The sequence below is a fragment of the Lithobates pipiens genome, unplaced genomic scaffold (genome assembly GCF_037356315.1).
Source record: "Lithobates pipiens isolate NorthernLeopardFrog02 unplaced genomic scaffold, aLitPip1_a1.2 Scaffold_3, whole genome shotgun sequence".
Lineage (NCBI taxonomy): Eukaryota > Metazoa > Chordata > Amphibia > Anura > Ranidae > Lithobates > Lithobates pipiens.
Window position 1 is genome coordinate 180,789,288 of NW_027507790.1, and position 16,570 is coordinate 180,805,857.

General features: G+C 43.4%; 1 protein-coding gene and 1 non-coding gene across 3 annotated transcripts; both read right to left on the reverse strand.

Moving 5' to 3' along the window:
* Positions 1–6,230: 6,230 nt before the first annotated feature.
* SDHAF1 (succinate dehydrogenase complex assembly factor 1) lies at positions 6,231–15,062 on the reverse strand. 2 transcript variants are annotated; one of them, XM_077462582.1, is made up of 4 exons: positions 14,916–15,062; positions 13,100–13,156; positions 9,414–9,767; positions 6,231–6,616 (listed from the first exon to the last, which is right to left on the reverse strand). In XM_077462582.1, exon 3 carries the CDS (start codon positions 9,741–9,743, stop codon positions 9,483–9,485), a length of 261 nt encoding a protein of 86 aa, XP_077318708.1. In that variant the 5' UTR covers positions 9,744–9,767; positions 13,100–13,156; positions 14,916–15,062; the 3' UTR covers positions 6,231–6,616; positions 9,414–9,482. The 2 variants fall into 2 exon arrangements, with proteins under 2 accessions (XP_077318708.1, XP_077318707.1); XM_077462581.1 differs by having other exon boundaries at positions 9,414–9,770; positions 14,916–15,060.
* Positions 10,539–10,670, reverse strand: LOC143941532 (small nucleolar RNA SNORA47). Its single transcript, XR_013264221.1, has one exon. It is a non-coding gene; the product is annotated as a small nucleolar RNA SNORA47 (small nucleolar RNA).
* Positions 15,063–16,570: the final 1,508 nt, after the last annotated feature.

The following is a 16,570-nucleotide window of genomic DNA, read 5'->3' on the forward strand; positions in this document are numbered from 1 at the left end:
CCTTAAGCCCCTTTTCACGTGGGCTGTCTAATCAGGTCTGCCTGTCAGTTTTTCAGGTGCACAAGATTGGACCCTGCATTGTCCCCTATGGAGCGGCAGATGTCAGCTGACACCCACCATCTAATCTGGTCTGCCAAAAACAGACAGATGGTGGTCCTATTTTCCATCTGTCTGGCGGATTGGATCGGATGGAAACTGACAGGTGGTCCATTTCCATCTGATTGCCCCAGGAGAGCAGGACTAAGCGTAGTGGGCATGGACCTGTCATCCGCCTGCTCAGCGGGGATCAGCTGAGAGATCCCTGCTGAGCAAGTGGATCCTGCTGAGCGGAGATGCCCATGTGAAAGGGGCCTTAGGCGAAACTTAGACAGGATTGAGCACTGGAGAGTGCCGCCGAGACACAGATGGAATGCTGGGGATTCAAATTTTACTGCCATTACTATCCCAGCACCAAAAGGTGGCCGCCTTATGCTGATGCCAACCCTGGGTATGTTTGTGCTTTTGGAGGGGGATAAGTGAATGGGGGAAGGGGTACTGTGTAAGATGGACAGTGTCCCCATCTTCCCAAATCCTGACCTCTGAACCCGCCTGCTTGATGCTGATCTGTGCTTTTCTGTCTCAATTCTTCACACTGGTGGTGGTAAAAAAACAGGATGGTGAAGCTGCCTTATTACCGACCGTCAACCTGAAGGTGAAGCTGCGATTGGTGGGTACAGGTCACAGCAAAAATTACCTCATACCCACCAGACACAGAACAGGTAGGTAAATGGGACGGGGTGTAATGTATGTGGGTGTGGTTGGGGCTTCTTGGGGTTCTAGCAGGTGGCAGGCAGCTGGTAGGAATATTTCACCTCGTCACCGCCTGTTATCACCCTGAGACCCCCACACTACGCATTACAGGGGATTGTGGAGCATAGCACCCCCTGTTGGCTTAGCAGACTGTGTGAATACCAAATGTGATATTGCAGTGAAGGTAGCTGTACTTTGACTACATGTAGTTCAAGGGGGTGCAATGCCAGCTTCTTATGGGTCATTCACACGTGTTGCAGTTGATGGGGGTTGGGAGGTAATGTCTCCTTACCGCCTGTTATCACCCTGACAAACCCATACCACGGTGTCATGTCCATATACATTACACACAGTTGTGGCTTGGTCCCATTCACTTGGTGGATGGGGTGGGGAGAATCATATTTGCTCTGGCATGTGTCTAGCCCTGACTGGCTTCATGTTCTCCTTAAGGTGGGCAGTCAGGGGCAGTAAAACTGCAGCTCAGCCATCTGTTTTTACCACTCCTCGGCTACTGATGTGAATGAGGCCTAAGAATTTTCTTAGTCATCCAGGGTTTCTGATTTGAAAAGACCCGAATGTATTTATCCTCAGTAACATTGTCCACACAAGTTTTTATATAGTCCAGAACTGTTTTTGTATACACATCTAAATCCTGTTGCTCAAATATCTCCCAATTTGTTCTTTCAAAACAATCCTGTAGCTTTGAGAGGGAGCCCTCTGGCCAAATTCTGCTTATTTTCTACCTGATAGGAATATATGCTGGAATAAGGGAAGGTGGTCTGACTGACCCAGGTGGGATAGTGGAAAGGCTTTGTAGGCCTGTTTAATATTGAAATACACTATATACAATGTATTTTAACCTCTAGTAGCACATTTTACAAACTGATGTCGTGTTGGCTGTGCAGCCCTCAAATTCGCTTTATTGAAAGTACCCGCATCTACCAAAACCCCATCAGGATGTGCACGTTGATACTTTCTTATGAGATTTGACAAAATATCCAGAGCCACTGCAGTGTACAAAGGCCTCTCTTCCTCTTCCCTAAATTGCTGTTTTTATCCTGCCGATAGAAAGTGCGGCCAGATATGTGCAGAATAGTGTCTTCTACAGGAGGATGGAGCCACGTTTCACTTATCAACAGACAGCACTCTAACCAAGCTGCATGTAGTGATCTGCAACTCATCCATTTTAGAGATTATGGATCTAGCATTGGTTAGAAAGACTGGGCAGCGGGGGTCTGTAGGCCTGCCTGACAGCCTTGCTTCTGATTCCTCTCCTACACCTTTTACCTGGAAAATATAAAGCTGGGCTTATGCTTTGAAGATCAAATTATGCGTTTAAAAGGGTATGTTTATTCTTTTAAAATTTGCCTCACATGTTAAGTCTCGGTTCACATTGGAGCGGCTTCAAACTCGCTTGACTGAAGCCACCCCATACAGCACGACTTGCAAACGACTTCTGTAAAATAAGTCACTGCAGGTCGCTCTGAAGTTGCCCCCAAATGGTACAGGAACCTTTTTCTAACTTGAGTTGTTTCAATTAGAACAGTTCCATTGCACTGAATGGCGTGCGACTTGTCAGGCAGCTAAGTCGTCTGACAGGTCGCCTCGCTATGAACCGAGTCTTATATAGGTAGTCAAAGTAAACAGCTGGATGTATTACTAACATCCAGTCTGCAAAGCGAACATGCTTTCCAAAGTAAACATTTGCTCCTATTGGTAAATTGCTGATGCATTAGTAAACTAACCCCATTGGTGGAATTGTATTGCTGAACTATTAACATATAAATAAAGCTTGTATGTATACAGTATGTCTATACATACAAGTTTAAAAAAAACAAAAAAAAAAAACTAAAGTTTGTGCAGAGAGAAGGTTCAGATTGTGGGAGGGTGTAATAATTTATCAGCTTATGGCTACTTCACATCAAAGTCTGTTTTTTGATAATCACGGGAAGACGCAAATGTTCAAGTTATACTACAGGAGGGCTGGGTAATGGAAAACAAAAAACTGTAGGCCAGCTCAAGATAACATCCCCCCACTACCAGCATGCTCAGCCTTTTGCTAGTGTCCCATGAGGATGGACATTTGTTTTCTAGCAACTTTTTACCTTCAATTATTATTTTTATTTTTTTCCAATCAAGACTCCCCTCTCCATCACTTGGTCTCTTTCACTGCACTGTTGGAACCATCATTCTCAGTTTGACTTTTGGAGTACTGCTGAACTGATGCGCAAACAGGTGGATTTACTAAAAATGAAGAGTGCAAAATCTGCCAATTTTTTTTTGTCAAAGCTTAATTGGACAAGCTGAAGTTAGAAGCAGATTGGCTACCAGACACAGCTGCACCAGATTTTGCACCCTCCGGTTTTAGTAAATCAACCCCATAGCCTGGAAATTACCTTTTGGGCACTGCATTTCACATAGGGTGCTTTATAGACATGGTTTTGGTAAAAGTAATATGCTGTGTGCTTTCTAGGTGCAGAACTGTTGATTTGCCCTGTCTCTAAAAACAGACTTGGGGAGTAGGTTGGTCAGGTAGAGGACCAGGTGATTCTTCAGTTACTGGACCCCTTTCACACTGAGGCGCTTTTCACTCTTAAAAAAAAAAAAAAATATATAAATAAAAAAAAAAAAGCCTGAAAAGCTCACAAAAACCTATTTTCATTAAATCAATGCATGCTTTCACACTGGGGTAGTGCGCTGGCAGGGGGGTGAAAAAACACCCCTCTCAATTGTAATCGCTCAGTGTTTTACTGCCAGTTTACAAGCACCTCAGTTTGAAAGGGGCCTTATTCTCCATTCCTGCTGCTTTTCCCATGCATGGGGTTAACACCACTAAACTGACATCATGCACTAGGTGGAGTGTCACAGGTGCATTTTCTCACCCTACTGAATCTACAGTAGCAAGCATCTTCCCAATGCTGTTCCTTTTTGAAAATAGCCATGTGGAACTTTGATCCTTTCCGGATATTAGTCTACATTGACTTTGGTCACCTCCAGCCACCTGACTTTCACCTGCTGCAAACTGTTTGGGTTACCCTGGGCATACTATATGGGCCTTTTCCATCCCTGCTTCCTCATGCTTGACAATCCACTATGTGTATCCATGCCTGCTATTAGATTAAGATATTAAGCCCTTCCCTCTTTGCATTATTTTCCTTAAGGCTGGGTTCACACTGCAGATGGATGCGGCTGACAGCAGGGGTCCGGTGCGTCCCCGTTTTCCGTTTTAGGCCCGAATGTTTGGCTGAACCTGGACCTGAAAACAGAGCTAAACACCCACACAGGGCCCTTGTGCAACTCACTCCAGAGATGTGTGAACCGACTCCATTGAGATTCGGTCACAATCTCTTGTCATGCAAATTGGATGCGTGGAACCCTGCCCAAGTCCCTTTAGGTTCATACCACTGCACAATGTTACTTCTCAATGCAACTTATTTTTGTGCTTATATAAACTGGACTTCTGTCGGTAACCACCTGTTTTCACCTTTTCTTGTAATTTTTAAAGCTTAATATATTAAAAACAAAAATGGCATTAAACTACAAAACAAAAATGTATTAAATTGTAGCTCATCAATTAGGTGTGATGGCTCTCTAATGCTCCTTCACCCAGACACCCTAAGACAGGAAGTGTGTTACTGTCTGGATCAGAAAGCCTAAAACATACTAATACAGCCACCACATATAAGGATTGGTAAGCTACATTACATTTTTGGTCTTGGGCCGAATACCATTTTAAGAATGTTGTTCAAGCAGATTTGATTGATGGGGAGCCAAGACAGGATGCTGCCAGTGGCTTTCAGAACAGAAATCTCAGATTTAAACTCTCCAGTTCAGAAGCCACTAGCAGTGTGCTTTCTGTCATAAGATGGAAGGCACAAGCTTGAGGGCTTGCACCCCAGGAGTTTCCATTTGGGATGAATTCTCTTTCCTGCAGCCGAGTCTGTGCAGGAAATGTCTCTAATCACCATATCAAGGATCAGGTTTCTAACCTTTATATTCTGTTTCAGAGACCACTGGCCTTTCACCCTTCGACTAAGCTCTTTGGTATGGGGTCCTCCCTTGTAGCTTATCTTGTTCATTTCCTGGAGGCTCAGTCGGGTCTGAATCAGATTCTGTGCTTCAGAAACTAATGTTGAAACCCGTTAGAGGAATATCTCTATCTACTTTCCCAGACAAGTTGGTACTTCTTGTAGCCATCATCCCTGCAAGCCAAATGTCTGATCAAGTTGCCTTATGTTGCAAGGAACCCAGTGTGGTGTTGAGGACCAAGATTTCCTGCTTGCCCAATGTAGTTTTTGCCTTTTACCTCAACATGGCTTCTCTTTGTCCAGCTCACCAAGGAAGTTTCCCCTCCATTGACTGGATGTGGCTTGGGCTGTAAGAGTCTGTCGGACACTTTCAGTAAAATTCCTATTTTGTAATCCAGGATGGACCAAATAAACATACTCCAGCTTCATATTTCACCATTTCTAGGTGGCAGGTGCCACCTTAACAGGAAGTCTTAAACGAGCAAAAGCAAGATTGTTGTACTCCTCATAAAATCCCTTCCTTAGAGTCCATTGAGGAACATGGGTCCTACTCTTTGTGTTCATAATCATGCTCGCAGTACAGCTTTGCTAAAAAACAAACGCATGCTGGACTAGCCTACGTTCTTTTTGTTTGCAAGTGTCCATTGAGTTGGGTTTTAGGCAGTCTTAAAGTGATTGTAAGGCTTCAGTTTTTTTTTTTAAATAATAAACATATCATACTTGCCTCCACTTTGCAGCTCACTTTTGCACAGAGTGACCCGATCAACTTCTGAGTCCCTCGGCGGCTCCTCTTATCAGATAACCCTCTAGGACAGTGATGGCGAACCTTGGCACCACATTTCCCATGCTACTCAACTACACTGCAGAGTGCATGAACATCATGGGAAATGTATTTCCGAAACAACTGGGGTGCCAAGGTCAGCCATCACTGCCCTAGGAGAAGCTCTCTCCCTGGGGTTACCTTACAGGCACGCTCACGAGTCCAGCATTTGCATCCATAGACACGAATGCTGGACTCAACCCCACCCCTACACATCATTGGATTTGACAGCAGCCAAGGGCTGCGTGGCTATCAAGAATCGGGACCCCATGCAGAGAGGGACAGTGCGTCTCTGCCAAGTGAATGAAGGAGCTCAGGTAAGTAAAACGAGGGGCTGGGTGTTCGGTCACTGCCAGAAGTTTTTTCACATGGGTTTACAACCCCTTTAAACCTTCAGCTTGTGCTGCCAGTTACAGGATTGGACTACAAGAACATAATTTTATGGTGTGTACAACAATTCCATCAACCTACACCTTGATTATGTATGCAATAACCACCACAGCAAAAACCCTGGAAACCTAGCATCTATTACATCACTGCTGATCAAAGATTATGCTACAAATTTTGCATTCTATATAATAAAATTCTTTGGATTCAAAAGCCTACAAGAATTTTATTGGATTATTTACAGTTTTAAGCTTAGTATACATAATATGAATTTCAGCTGGTTCCTGAGAAAATTTGCTACATGGCCCCAGCTAGCTCCCGCTCAATCCATAACGACTTAAATATATACTCTATAATGTTAGGAATTTGACAGGCGAATTTACAGATATGTTGATAAATGACAGGTCAGACAATTCAGGATGGCCAAAGACTTCTTAATATATCTAGACATGATGCAAAAACGATCATTCGTGTAAGTCTTCATGCTGCATTCATGGCAGCAACAAGAGCTCGTCTTTCCAAGTCAGTGAAAGTATTGTGTACAAACTCAGGAGGTTTCCATTTCATCCTCTTGTATCCCGCATGACCAAACCTAAGAATGCAACACAAAAAACAGTTACATAACAGAAGTGCCTTTCACTCTGATTTTCATGCATCTCAAGTGTCTCTTAAAAAAGGTTCGTTCATCTTTTGATTAAAAAACGAAAATGAAATCAAGCAACACCTTTCCCGTCCCTCTAGTCCCTGCTGCGTGTACCTTATGTGAGCGATCCCGATATTCTGCCATCCTTTTCAGCTTGTATAAAGGTCTGACCCTTTAAAACATCACTACACAGAGGCTGTGTAGCAGCAGAATGGTAGCATTTGTGAATGCTGACTGGTGTACACTGGCCACATGAGCGCACTGACCAATGAGAATCCCTTTCAAATAAGATTCTGATTGGTCAGCACTCACCATTGCAAACCATATGTTGCTATACAGCCTCTAGCACTGTTTAAGTTTTAAAGTGCCAAACCATTTCACCAGCTACAGAGGGTGGTGAAAGGTGGGGGAGGAAATCACATGCACTAAGGACCTGAGGGGTTTGGAAAGGATGTTGTAAGTTTGCTTTCCCTCTTCATGCCACTTCTCACCTTGAAAAAGTTCCTGTCCTGCCACAACCAATCCTTGCCTTTGTCAGTGTATCCTGTGCACTATGGCAGCTCTACCCAGACGTGTGGACTACCATGTGAATCTAGAATATCCGCTTACTGCATGAACCCTGAGGTTGCCTAACCCATATTCCACCCAACCTTAATGCAAGAAGTGACACTAAATGATATTCTTACATGTTAGGTCACTTTATGGGTTTCAAGCTTGTTACTGGTCAAGGACTCATTAAAGGAAGTCTTTTTATAACAGATATACCCCGCTCCTAAAGTGCCCCCATCCACTGAAATCGTCAGTGGTGCTTTTAACCCATTATTTGGCTGCTAGCAGCGGTTAAAAGCTCCCAGCTAGTGGCCGAAAAGCACCTCTAAGACGACAGTAAAGTACCGCTAAAACTAGCAGCGCTTTACCGCCGACGCCCCCCACACTCAGTGTAAAAGGGCTCTAATAAGCAATGCTTTGGAACTTACAAATAGCGTTGAAGTTTGCCAGTCCCTTCCTATGTCTTGCCAATTACAGTGATGGGCCAATAGGAATGTATAGGGAGGGACTTCGAAACAAGCTTTAAAAACTGCCTGAAAGTGCTGAACCTTTGTCAGAAGTGGCTGTGACAGGGTTTGGGAGGCTGCTGACTCAGCAATTCTTCCCCCCAACCTCTATGTCAGTACAGGACACGGAGGTCAGTGGTAAGAATCATGCAGAGCAGCAGGAGATATGAAAACTTCAGCAGAGGATTCCTCTTCACGTTAGCGGTGTTTGGTGGTACAGGCAGTGGAAGGGGTAGTTACTCTCTCTGCATGTTTTGGTGGTTAATCTCTTGGTATGTTTGCTGGTACAGGCAGCGGAAGAGACATTTACTCTCTTCTTTACAAGTTACATATATTTAAGTTTTGCAATACAGTAAATTTAATTACATTTTGAATCAAAGGCAATAAAGTTGTTAATGCAAAATGCAATTTAGATTCCCAACAGGAATGGGAGGCTAACAAGCACATGCAAAATTAATCTCGGAGGAAATTACCAGTTAGAGCAGTAGAGGAGACTGCTCCACCTTCTCATGCCTCCGCCTTACTATTACTGTGGCTTATAAAACCCACGTTTGCAACAGCAATTCAACCACAGCAGAAATATTTCATTTTATGTATTTTTTTTCCCTATTTACTCTAGGTATGAAACAATTCAGGCATTAAAATGCAAGTGAACAGCCCACTTTGTTTCTGTATATACAATATAGACCAGCTGCAGGAAGTTGGGCCTTTCTGAGCCACAGTGCTACTTCTGTATGTCTTGGAAGCAAGAAGCATTTTCAAAGAATGAGATCCCATCCAATAATTAATCAACCAAAATTTAGGCTGCGATTTCACTTTAAAAACTCCTGAATGCTTACCGAGTGCTTGAAATAGAAGAACAGTGGTTCAGCACATGGAAAGGACTATTTAATCACTGCCTCGATACCAAAGGGACCTGCTTATAAAGCAGCGAATGTGACATTCAAACATTCACTGTAACTTAAGGTGGTAATAAAAGGTTCAGAAAAAAAAAAAAAAAACACACACACAAACACAATCCCGTGTTATACTTACCTGCTCTGTGAATTGGTTTTGCACAGAGAAGCCCCAATCACCCTCTTCTCGGGACCGCCACTGGCATTCCTGGCCTTCCACCACCCCCCCCCCCCCATAGCAAACCGCTTGTTACGGGGGTGATCGCTCGCAAGCCCTGCTCTATGCGTCCATAAGACACAGAGCTGCGATGGCTCCCCCATTGGCTCACTGGCTGTGACTGAAAGTAGTGAGAGGCGCGCGCACAGGTTTTTTTACAGTCAGGCATTTAATAAAAAAAAAAAAAAAAAAATCCTTCAGCCTTTAAAACAACTTTAAGATACATGCACCAGTAAGGTTTGGCGAATGTGACAGTCACTCCTTAAGTATACCCCCCAAGTGGTAATTATACCTCAATGCTGGTCACGCATGAAACAAGATCACTGTGTGATAACAAACCGTTTCAAAGAAAGGTTCACATCTTCCAGAAGCGTGCAATTATTTAAAACCACAAACATTTTCATCAAAAAAGGAAAAGCCAAATAAGTAAGGCAAAAGTCATCTTTTCTGTTATCAAATGATAGTTTTAAGCAGAAGAAAAGATCATTTCAAATGATCAATCACATGTATGGCTACCTTTAGTTTCCAATCAATACTCCAGTGAAAACATTTTGTTGCAAACCATATTAGACAAATACCTGTTTATATTGTTATCCTGCAGATTCCAAAAGGCAAGTCCAGGTGCACAAAGCTCATCCTGCCTTCGGTCATGTAGTTCCAGATGGATTTGAAGGGGATCTGATGAAAACCCCGAGCTGCTTTGTATTCACATCTTTCAGCTGATCCAGCTGCCTACGGCCCCGGCGCACCAAGTACTCAATGCGCATAATCTCAGTCCTTGGGATCTTGGTGTTCTTCCTGAACTCATGCTGGATTTGGGGAAGGGCCCCTGGCTTGTCTTTGCCTGCCCGTAAAAACTGTTTATACAGACTGAGAACTTGTTTCTGGAGGTTGCTGTGTCTTATCATGGTATCTCACATTGCTGGATCAGCCTTCTAGGAAAGCAAAACAGACACGGTTATTGTATTAGCATCACTAGGCCTCCCTAATACAACCTTTTTTGTATTATACCAGAGTTTCTCATCAAGGTGTCTATAACCTAGGAAAACTACTATATAATGTATTATTTAAAGACACAATGGGGGTTATTTACAAAAGATAAATCCACTTTGCACTGCAAGTGCACTTGAAAGTGCAGTTGCTCTAAATATAAGGGGGTAGATCTGAAATGAGTGGAAGCTCTGCTGATTTTATCATCCAATCATGTGCAAGATAAAATGCTGTTTTTTCTTTTCCTTGCATGTCCCCCTCGGATCTACAGCGTCTTTACTTCCAAGTGCACAGTGGATTTGCCTACCCCAACCCCCTTATATACTATCTTGCCTGCGCTCCATTGCTGCTCCTTCGTTCATCACAGCTAGAGGCACTTCCAAGTGCTCCTGGGTAAGAGGAAGCATGTGATCTGCTGGCAGTGAGGTATAGCAGGCAATCTCAGGGACAGATCGGTGTCATGACAGAAGAATTCCAGTTTCTAATGCAGTTGGAAAATCTTTTTGTAATTACTTTTTGTAATTACAGGCTCTTACATCATGGCAAGTGCTTTTCATCTACACTAAGGCAAAACTAAATGGTCCAATTCTTATCTGAGCATTCCAGTGATGAAGCATCCCATTTATACAATCCCCAAGTGTTGGGGGTGCATATGAAAGCAAGATGTATTACACAGTAAACTCCACTATACAGCAATAAGTTATATATATTTGTATGTAGCTGCAGATTGCAGACCTATTTCCCAGTAGGAACAGGCAGATAAAATGCAAATGCAACCGTTTCTGTAGGAGGATATTACCAGTAAGAAGCAGTAGAGGAGACTGCTCCACCTTCTCAAGCCTCCACACTTGTGCTCTATGTATAAAACTTTCTTTGGGCGAAGCCCACATACACTTGCCCAGGCTGGACACAATATTCAAAGATTTCCTGTAATAGATGCATTTCTATGATGGTCACCCCATCTACTTGCCACAATGCAGTCACTTTTCTCCTTGAGGTAGTTTAGCACACTATACCATATTTGGCCACCAGATGGAGATAATCATAGGAATTCATTGATTACAGGGAAAATTCTTCCAACCAGTATAAATGTACGCGACATTAGTCCAACAGATGTTCTATAACCTGTAAGGGAAATACTGAGGGTGTCATTACTGATATTCTATAATAGCTAGGTACCTGACCATCTTTGTCATCCTGCTGTGAGTAAATGACCCAAAACCAGCATGCAGATTACAAAGTCGGAATTCCTAACCTTCAGGTTATTGCCTTCAGAAAGATGCTAACAGCCAGGCGACAAGTACATTCATTAGCAATGGCCACTATTTTTTCTCCATATAGATTCTCTTTAACCCACTTCAAGACCACCAATGAGCTGCCATAACCCCAGTATTTTCTTGTACTGCAGGCAATTCTACGACTAATAAAAGTGGTCACATCGGCGGGAGCGGTGATCCCCCCCCCCCCCCCAGGGTGCCACCCGCTGCATCCTGGTGGTCTTCGGCTTACCAGACCTGTCAGCCTGGAGCCGATTCTTTCTGTGGTTGGCAGGAAGACGAGTGAGAGCAAGATAGCCCCCACTTGGCTGACATCCAACATCACTTCCACCTTCCAGCCTTAAACGGATGATTTTTTTTTGTAATCTCTTAACCACTTCCCACAAACCGCCATAGCTGTACATTAATACTTTGACGTAGAGTACCAGCGTTATGGCAGCAGATAGCTGCCATAATAACCCCCATATTTTCTGAAATGGCGGGCGGTCCTCTTTAGGATATATTTTTTTCTATTGCATTTGTAAATATGTAAATAAGTGTAAATATGAGAGGTTAGGTCTTTTGACCCCAGATCTCACATTAAAGAGGTCCTGACATGCTTTTTTTCTATTACAAGGGATGTTTACATTCCTTGTAATAGGAATAGAAGTGATCCAAATTTTCTTTTTTAAAAAGGGACAGTTTAAAAATAAAATAAAAAATTTAAAGCGCCCCTTTCCTCCGTGCAGAAGCAAACGCATATGCAAGTCACGCCCGCATAATTAAACGGTGTTCAAACCACACGTGAGGTATCCCTGCAATCGTTAGAGCAAGAGACCTCTAACTCAAAACTGGTAACCTGTAGAATTTTTTAAACATCACCTATGGAGATTTAAGGGTCAAATTTTGTCACCATTCCACCAGCGGACGCATGTTGGATATCAATTTACTCGGCATAACCATCTTTCACAATTTAAAAAAAAAGAATAAGGCTGTTTTCTTATTTTTTTTAAAAGTGTATTTTTTCCAAATAAATTGGTTTGGACGACCGATGCGCAAATACGGACTTGCAAATTGCAATGACCGACATTTTAACTATAATGTTTGGGGGTTCCAAGTAATTTTCTAGCAAAAAAAAAAAATATTTTAACTTGTAAACAAGTTTGAAAAATAGGCCTGGTCCCTAAGTGGTTAAATGCAAAATTACTTTTTTTTTTTTTTTGCTTTTAAGCATAAATGTGAGATCCAAGGTCTTTTTGACCTCAGATCTCACGATAAATAGGTCCTGTCATACTTATTTCTATTACAAGGGGTGTTTATATTCCTTGTAATAGGAATAAAAGTGATCAAAAAAAATAAATGTAAAAGTGCTCCGAGCTCACTCACAGAAGCGAACGCAAGTCGCGTTCACATATGTAAGCGGTGTTTAAACCACAAATTTGAGGTATCGCTGCAATCATTAGAACGAGAGAAATAATTCTATAATTCTAGCACTAGACTTCCTCTAGCTCTAAACAGGTAATCTGTAAAAAATGTTTAAAGCAATGCCTATGGAGATTTTTAAGTACCGCAGTTTGTCGCAATTCCGCCAGTGTGTGAAATTTTAAAGCACATCATGCTAGGTATCTACTTTACTGTTTTTTTTTAATTCAAAAAGTGTATTTTTTCCCAAAAATTACATTTGTAAGACCGCTGTGCAAATACGGTGTGAAATAAAATATTGCAACAATCTCTTTTAGTCTCTGCTAAAGAAATCTATGTTTGGGGGTTCTAAGAAATTTTCTAGCATAAATATATTAGTTTAAACATGTAAGTAAAAAAAAAAAAAAAAAAAATTACAAAAAAGGCCCGGTCATAAAGTGGTTAAGGACATAAAAATTACACTATAAAAATGGGTTTTGGCCAAGGAAGACCACACAGCATGTAATACTTATTCCCCATTCACTCCCAGCAACTGTGTTCACCAATAGGAGAAGCCCATCCGAGTTTACACAAGACTAACAAGTCACTCCACATACCCATGTGATGGTGCTGGGCCAAGCCATATGTAGAAGGATCAGGTATCTTTCTTCAATCTGAGTGATAAATAGAATAGCAGAAAAAAAGGAAAAGTTAGAAAATACAATTTGGGGGGTGGGGTGTAAAGTCAAATTAAAATAGCATTAAAGCTTTTGTATTCCCTTCCACCAAGGTAACTTTAGATTATATATTTTACATTTTGTTGTCACTTGCTCCTTATGGATGCAATGCAGTCAGCTTCAACTTCTGGAAAGGGAATGTGGAGAACATGCACTGTAGATCAGTGGTCTTCATCCCTGTCCTCAGGGCTCCACTAACAGGCCAAGTTTGCAAGATAACTGAAACAGTGATTGCAGTATTCTAGTCTGCATCTGCCCAAGGTAATACGCAAAATCTGGCCCGTTAGTGGGCCCTGAGGACAGGGTTGATGACCACTGCTGTAGATGGTTTTATGACTGCACACAGCGGTAGTCCTTTATCTCACTGACAGCACATGCGTGCCCAACGTCGTCAGCTGTGCATACGGTCCCATCTGACATAACAGCACATGTATTCCCTGTCCCGGGTTTAAGAGCATCCACCTTATTTGTTAGATTATGGTCACATGACCATCCTCATCCCTAGGGCTATGATAACACCATCACAGGCTGAAGGATGTACACAAGGGTGGCTCCATGAGACTACTGATGAGCTCAAGCGTGTTCGCACAGCCCGCCAGGAAGTCGGCACTGTGCTTTGCTAATCACAGGCAGTGAGACATTTCCCGATCTCTGCAGCCGCACATCAGGACAATGTCTCACTGCCTGTGATTAGCGCAGCGCCGACTTCCTGGAGGGCTGTGCGAACACGCTGGAGCTCATCCGTACATGAGACCCTGCAAGGCAGTGGATCCACCCTCAAGATGGAAAGAGAGAAACGTGTAAAGCAGAATGCAATGAAGGGACAGGCTGCAGACAGAAAACAAAGAGCAAGCATGGCAAGTCTTGTAGTAAGCAGCCATATATCATCATTCACACTGGGGGTTTAAATAACACTTTAACCTGTTGCTATAGCCTGCATGGTAAATCACAGGTTCACTTTAGAAACTCACCCCCACTGCTGTTATTAAAGTTCACCTTTCGTAACATGTTACACCCATATTCAGGGTGTTACATGTTATGATCAGACCGGCACCTCCCCATCCCTGCTGTGGCAGCTGGGGGGAGGGGGATCTTCTTCTCGGTGCAGTGAGGTAACGTGTGCAATTACATCTTTTCCTGTAATGCACAAAACCGTGCTGCCTTTTGCAGTCACACATGGGTGCCATTATTTCTCGGTGACAGCCCACACAACATGCAAAACGCGTTTACATCCATGCTCATTAAAAAATGCAACTTGTGTGAACATGCAAAAAAAAAAAAAAAAAAGGCGCATGCTCGGATGTAGCTCCTGGTTGGGCGATCCCTCAGATCGGTGGGATTGTGCACAGTTCTAAAGGGGGCCTTGATGGGAAAAGAGGGGGGATGGGATTATCATTAGAGGATACATTGTGATTGGCTGGTATCCATCACTGCCGTTTTCTGTCTTCTTAAATGGATCTTTGCTGTCTCATTTATTGTGACAGTACAGAGTGGAGGGCGCACCAACAAGAGTCAGTACAGATCACTTGATATAGACAACATCACACCCAGCACTGTGCAACCCACACACACCCATCCCTTTCACCAGCTCCAGGAACTACAACTCCCAGCATTACCTGCTGGAGACAGACAGGTGAATGTATTGTCTGACGTATCACCCCACAAATACCTTATCGTACCGTACACATATACTGACCTTCCACTCCACGCAGCACACAACACTCGACCTTCCACTCCACGCGCTTCACAACTTCCCGGAAGTGACAAGTTACAAAAGCGAGAGAAAGACAAGACTTCCTCTAGCCTCAGCACACAGCGCATCCTCTGCTGCCACCAGCTGTCTGAACACTGCCACTACACGTTGCCTCTTTCCTGAGCACAGAGCGGTGTGGTAAAATTTCCTGCGACTGCAGAGTGGAGCTCCACCGATGACAGGAAGTCCTTCACTTCACTTCATTTTTTTTTTTTTTTACTTTATTGACAATCTCTGCAGCTGGAGCTCCACTGTCACAGGAAACATGTGGCCTCCTCAACTGCGTTTTTTTCCATTTTTAAATTAACTTTAATGTAACAAACAAATAGACACTACTACAGGAAGTGGAGTCTGGGATTTGCAGAAATACAGGATACTTTTGGGAGGTTTTGTACTTTCTGTTAAAGTGCTTTGCTTAAAGTGGTAGTAAACCCGCAATTTTTTTTTTTTTTTTTTAAACCTGCAAAGCAAAAGGCATAATGAGCTAGTATGCACCGCATACTAGCTCATTATGAAATACTTACCTTAGAACGAGGCCCCGACATCTCGCCCGATCCACGCCGAGGGAGCCGACATGCTCCCTCGGCGTCTCTTCCGGGTATCGCGGCTCCGGCGCTGTGAGTGGCCGGAGCCGCGATATCGTCACTCCCGTGCATGCGCGCAGGAGATTTAAATCCGGCCGGACGAGCGCTGCCGGATTTTCACGGAGAGAACCCCCTTGTGCGCATGCGCCGCTGCAGTCAGCGGCGCATACCGAGGGGAATATCTCCTAAACCGTACAGGTTTAGGAGATATTTTTTTTACATTTTTTTTACCTACAGGTAAGCCTTATTATAGGCTTTCCTGTAGGTAAAAGTTAAAAAAGTGGGTATACAACCACTTTAAGTTAACTTTGTAAACTGGATTATATTTTTTGGTGATGATGGAAGTTTATGTTGGAAGAAGAATACAGTCCATCTAAGCATAATCTCATTGTCCATTTTGCCCATTTTCATGCCAACTGACAGGGCCAAGGTTGAGACACACACGGATCTCCACACAAAAAATGTTTTACAGTTTAATGGTATGTAGCGCCTTGCTCCTGATGGGCAGACGCTATTGTTTTTTCAAATTTAATTGTCTGAAGCTGTGGTTTGGCTCAGACTAATTTCTCTAAAAGTTCTGGTTTCTGTACCAGTCCAGCTGGGTTGCACTGATTCCCACCTGACCGTAGGTGTCGCTGTCACCATCGGTGGGTGTGGAACAGCAGCAGGCTGAATGCATTAAATATCACCTCTGGCTCGAAAATGGTTCAGTGGGTGTGGTTTCCCTGCTGTGCATTCTGGGAGAGGGTATTTAAGGTACCGACGCTATTTTTTTTTTGTTTGTTTTCCGGGGCCCGTGATCCCAACCCCAGGGCCCTCCTGGCCTGGGGTCTGTGTTGCTTGGTTTTGCGCCTCTGGGCCGGCTGGCCCGGGGCTTCACAACTGAGAGTGTAGGCCCAGGAATGTCTTGGGGCCTGCTGATCCATTCCAGTGGAGGACCAAGCGCAAGGCTGGTGTCTCTGAAGGAGCCTGAAAACTCAGTTTGAGGACTGTGGCCGGTCAGTAAGTGGATAA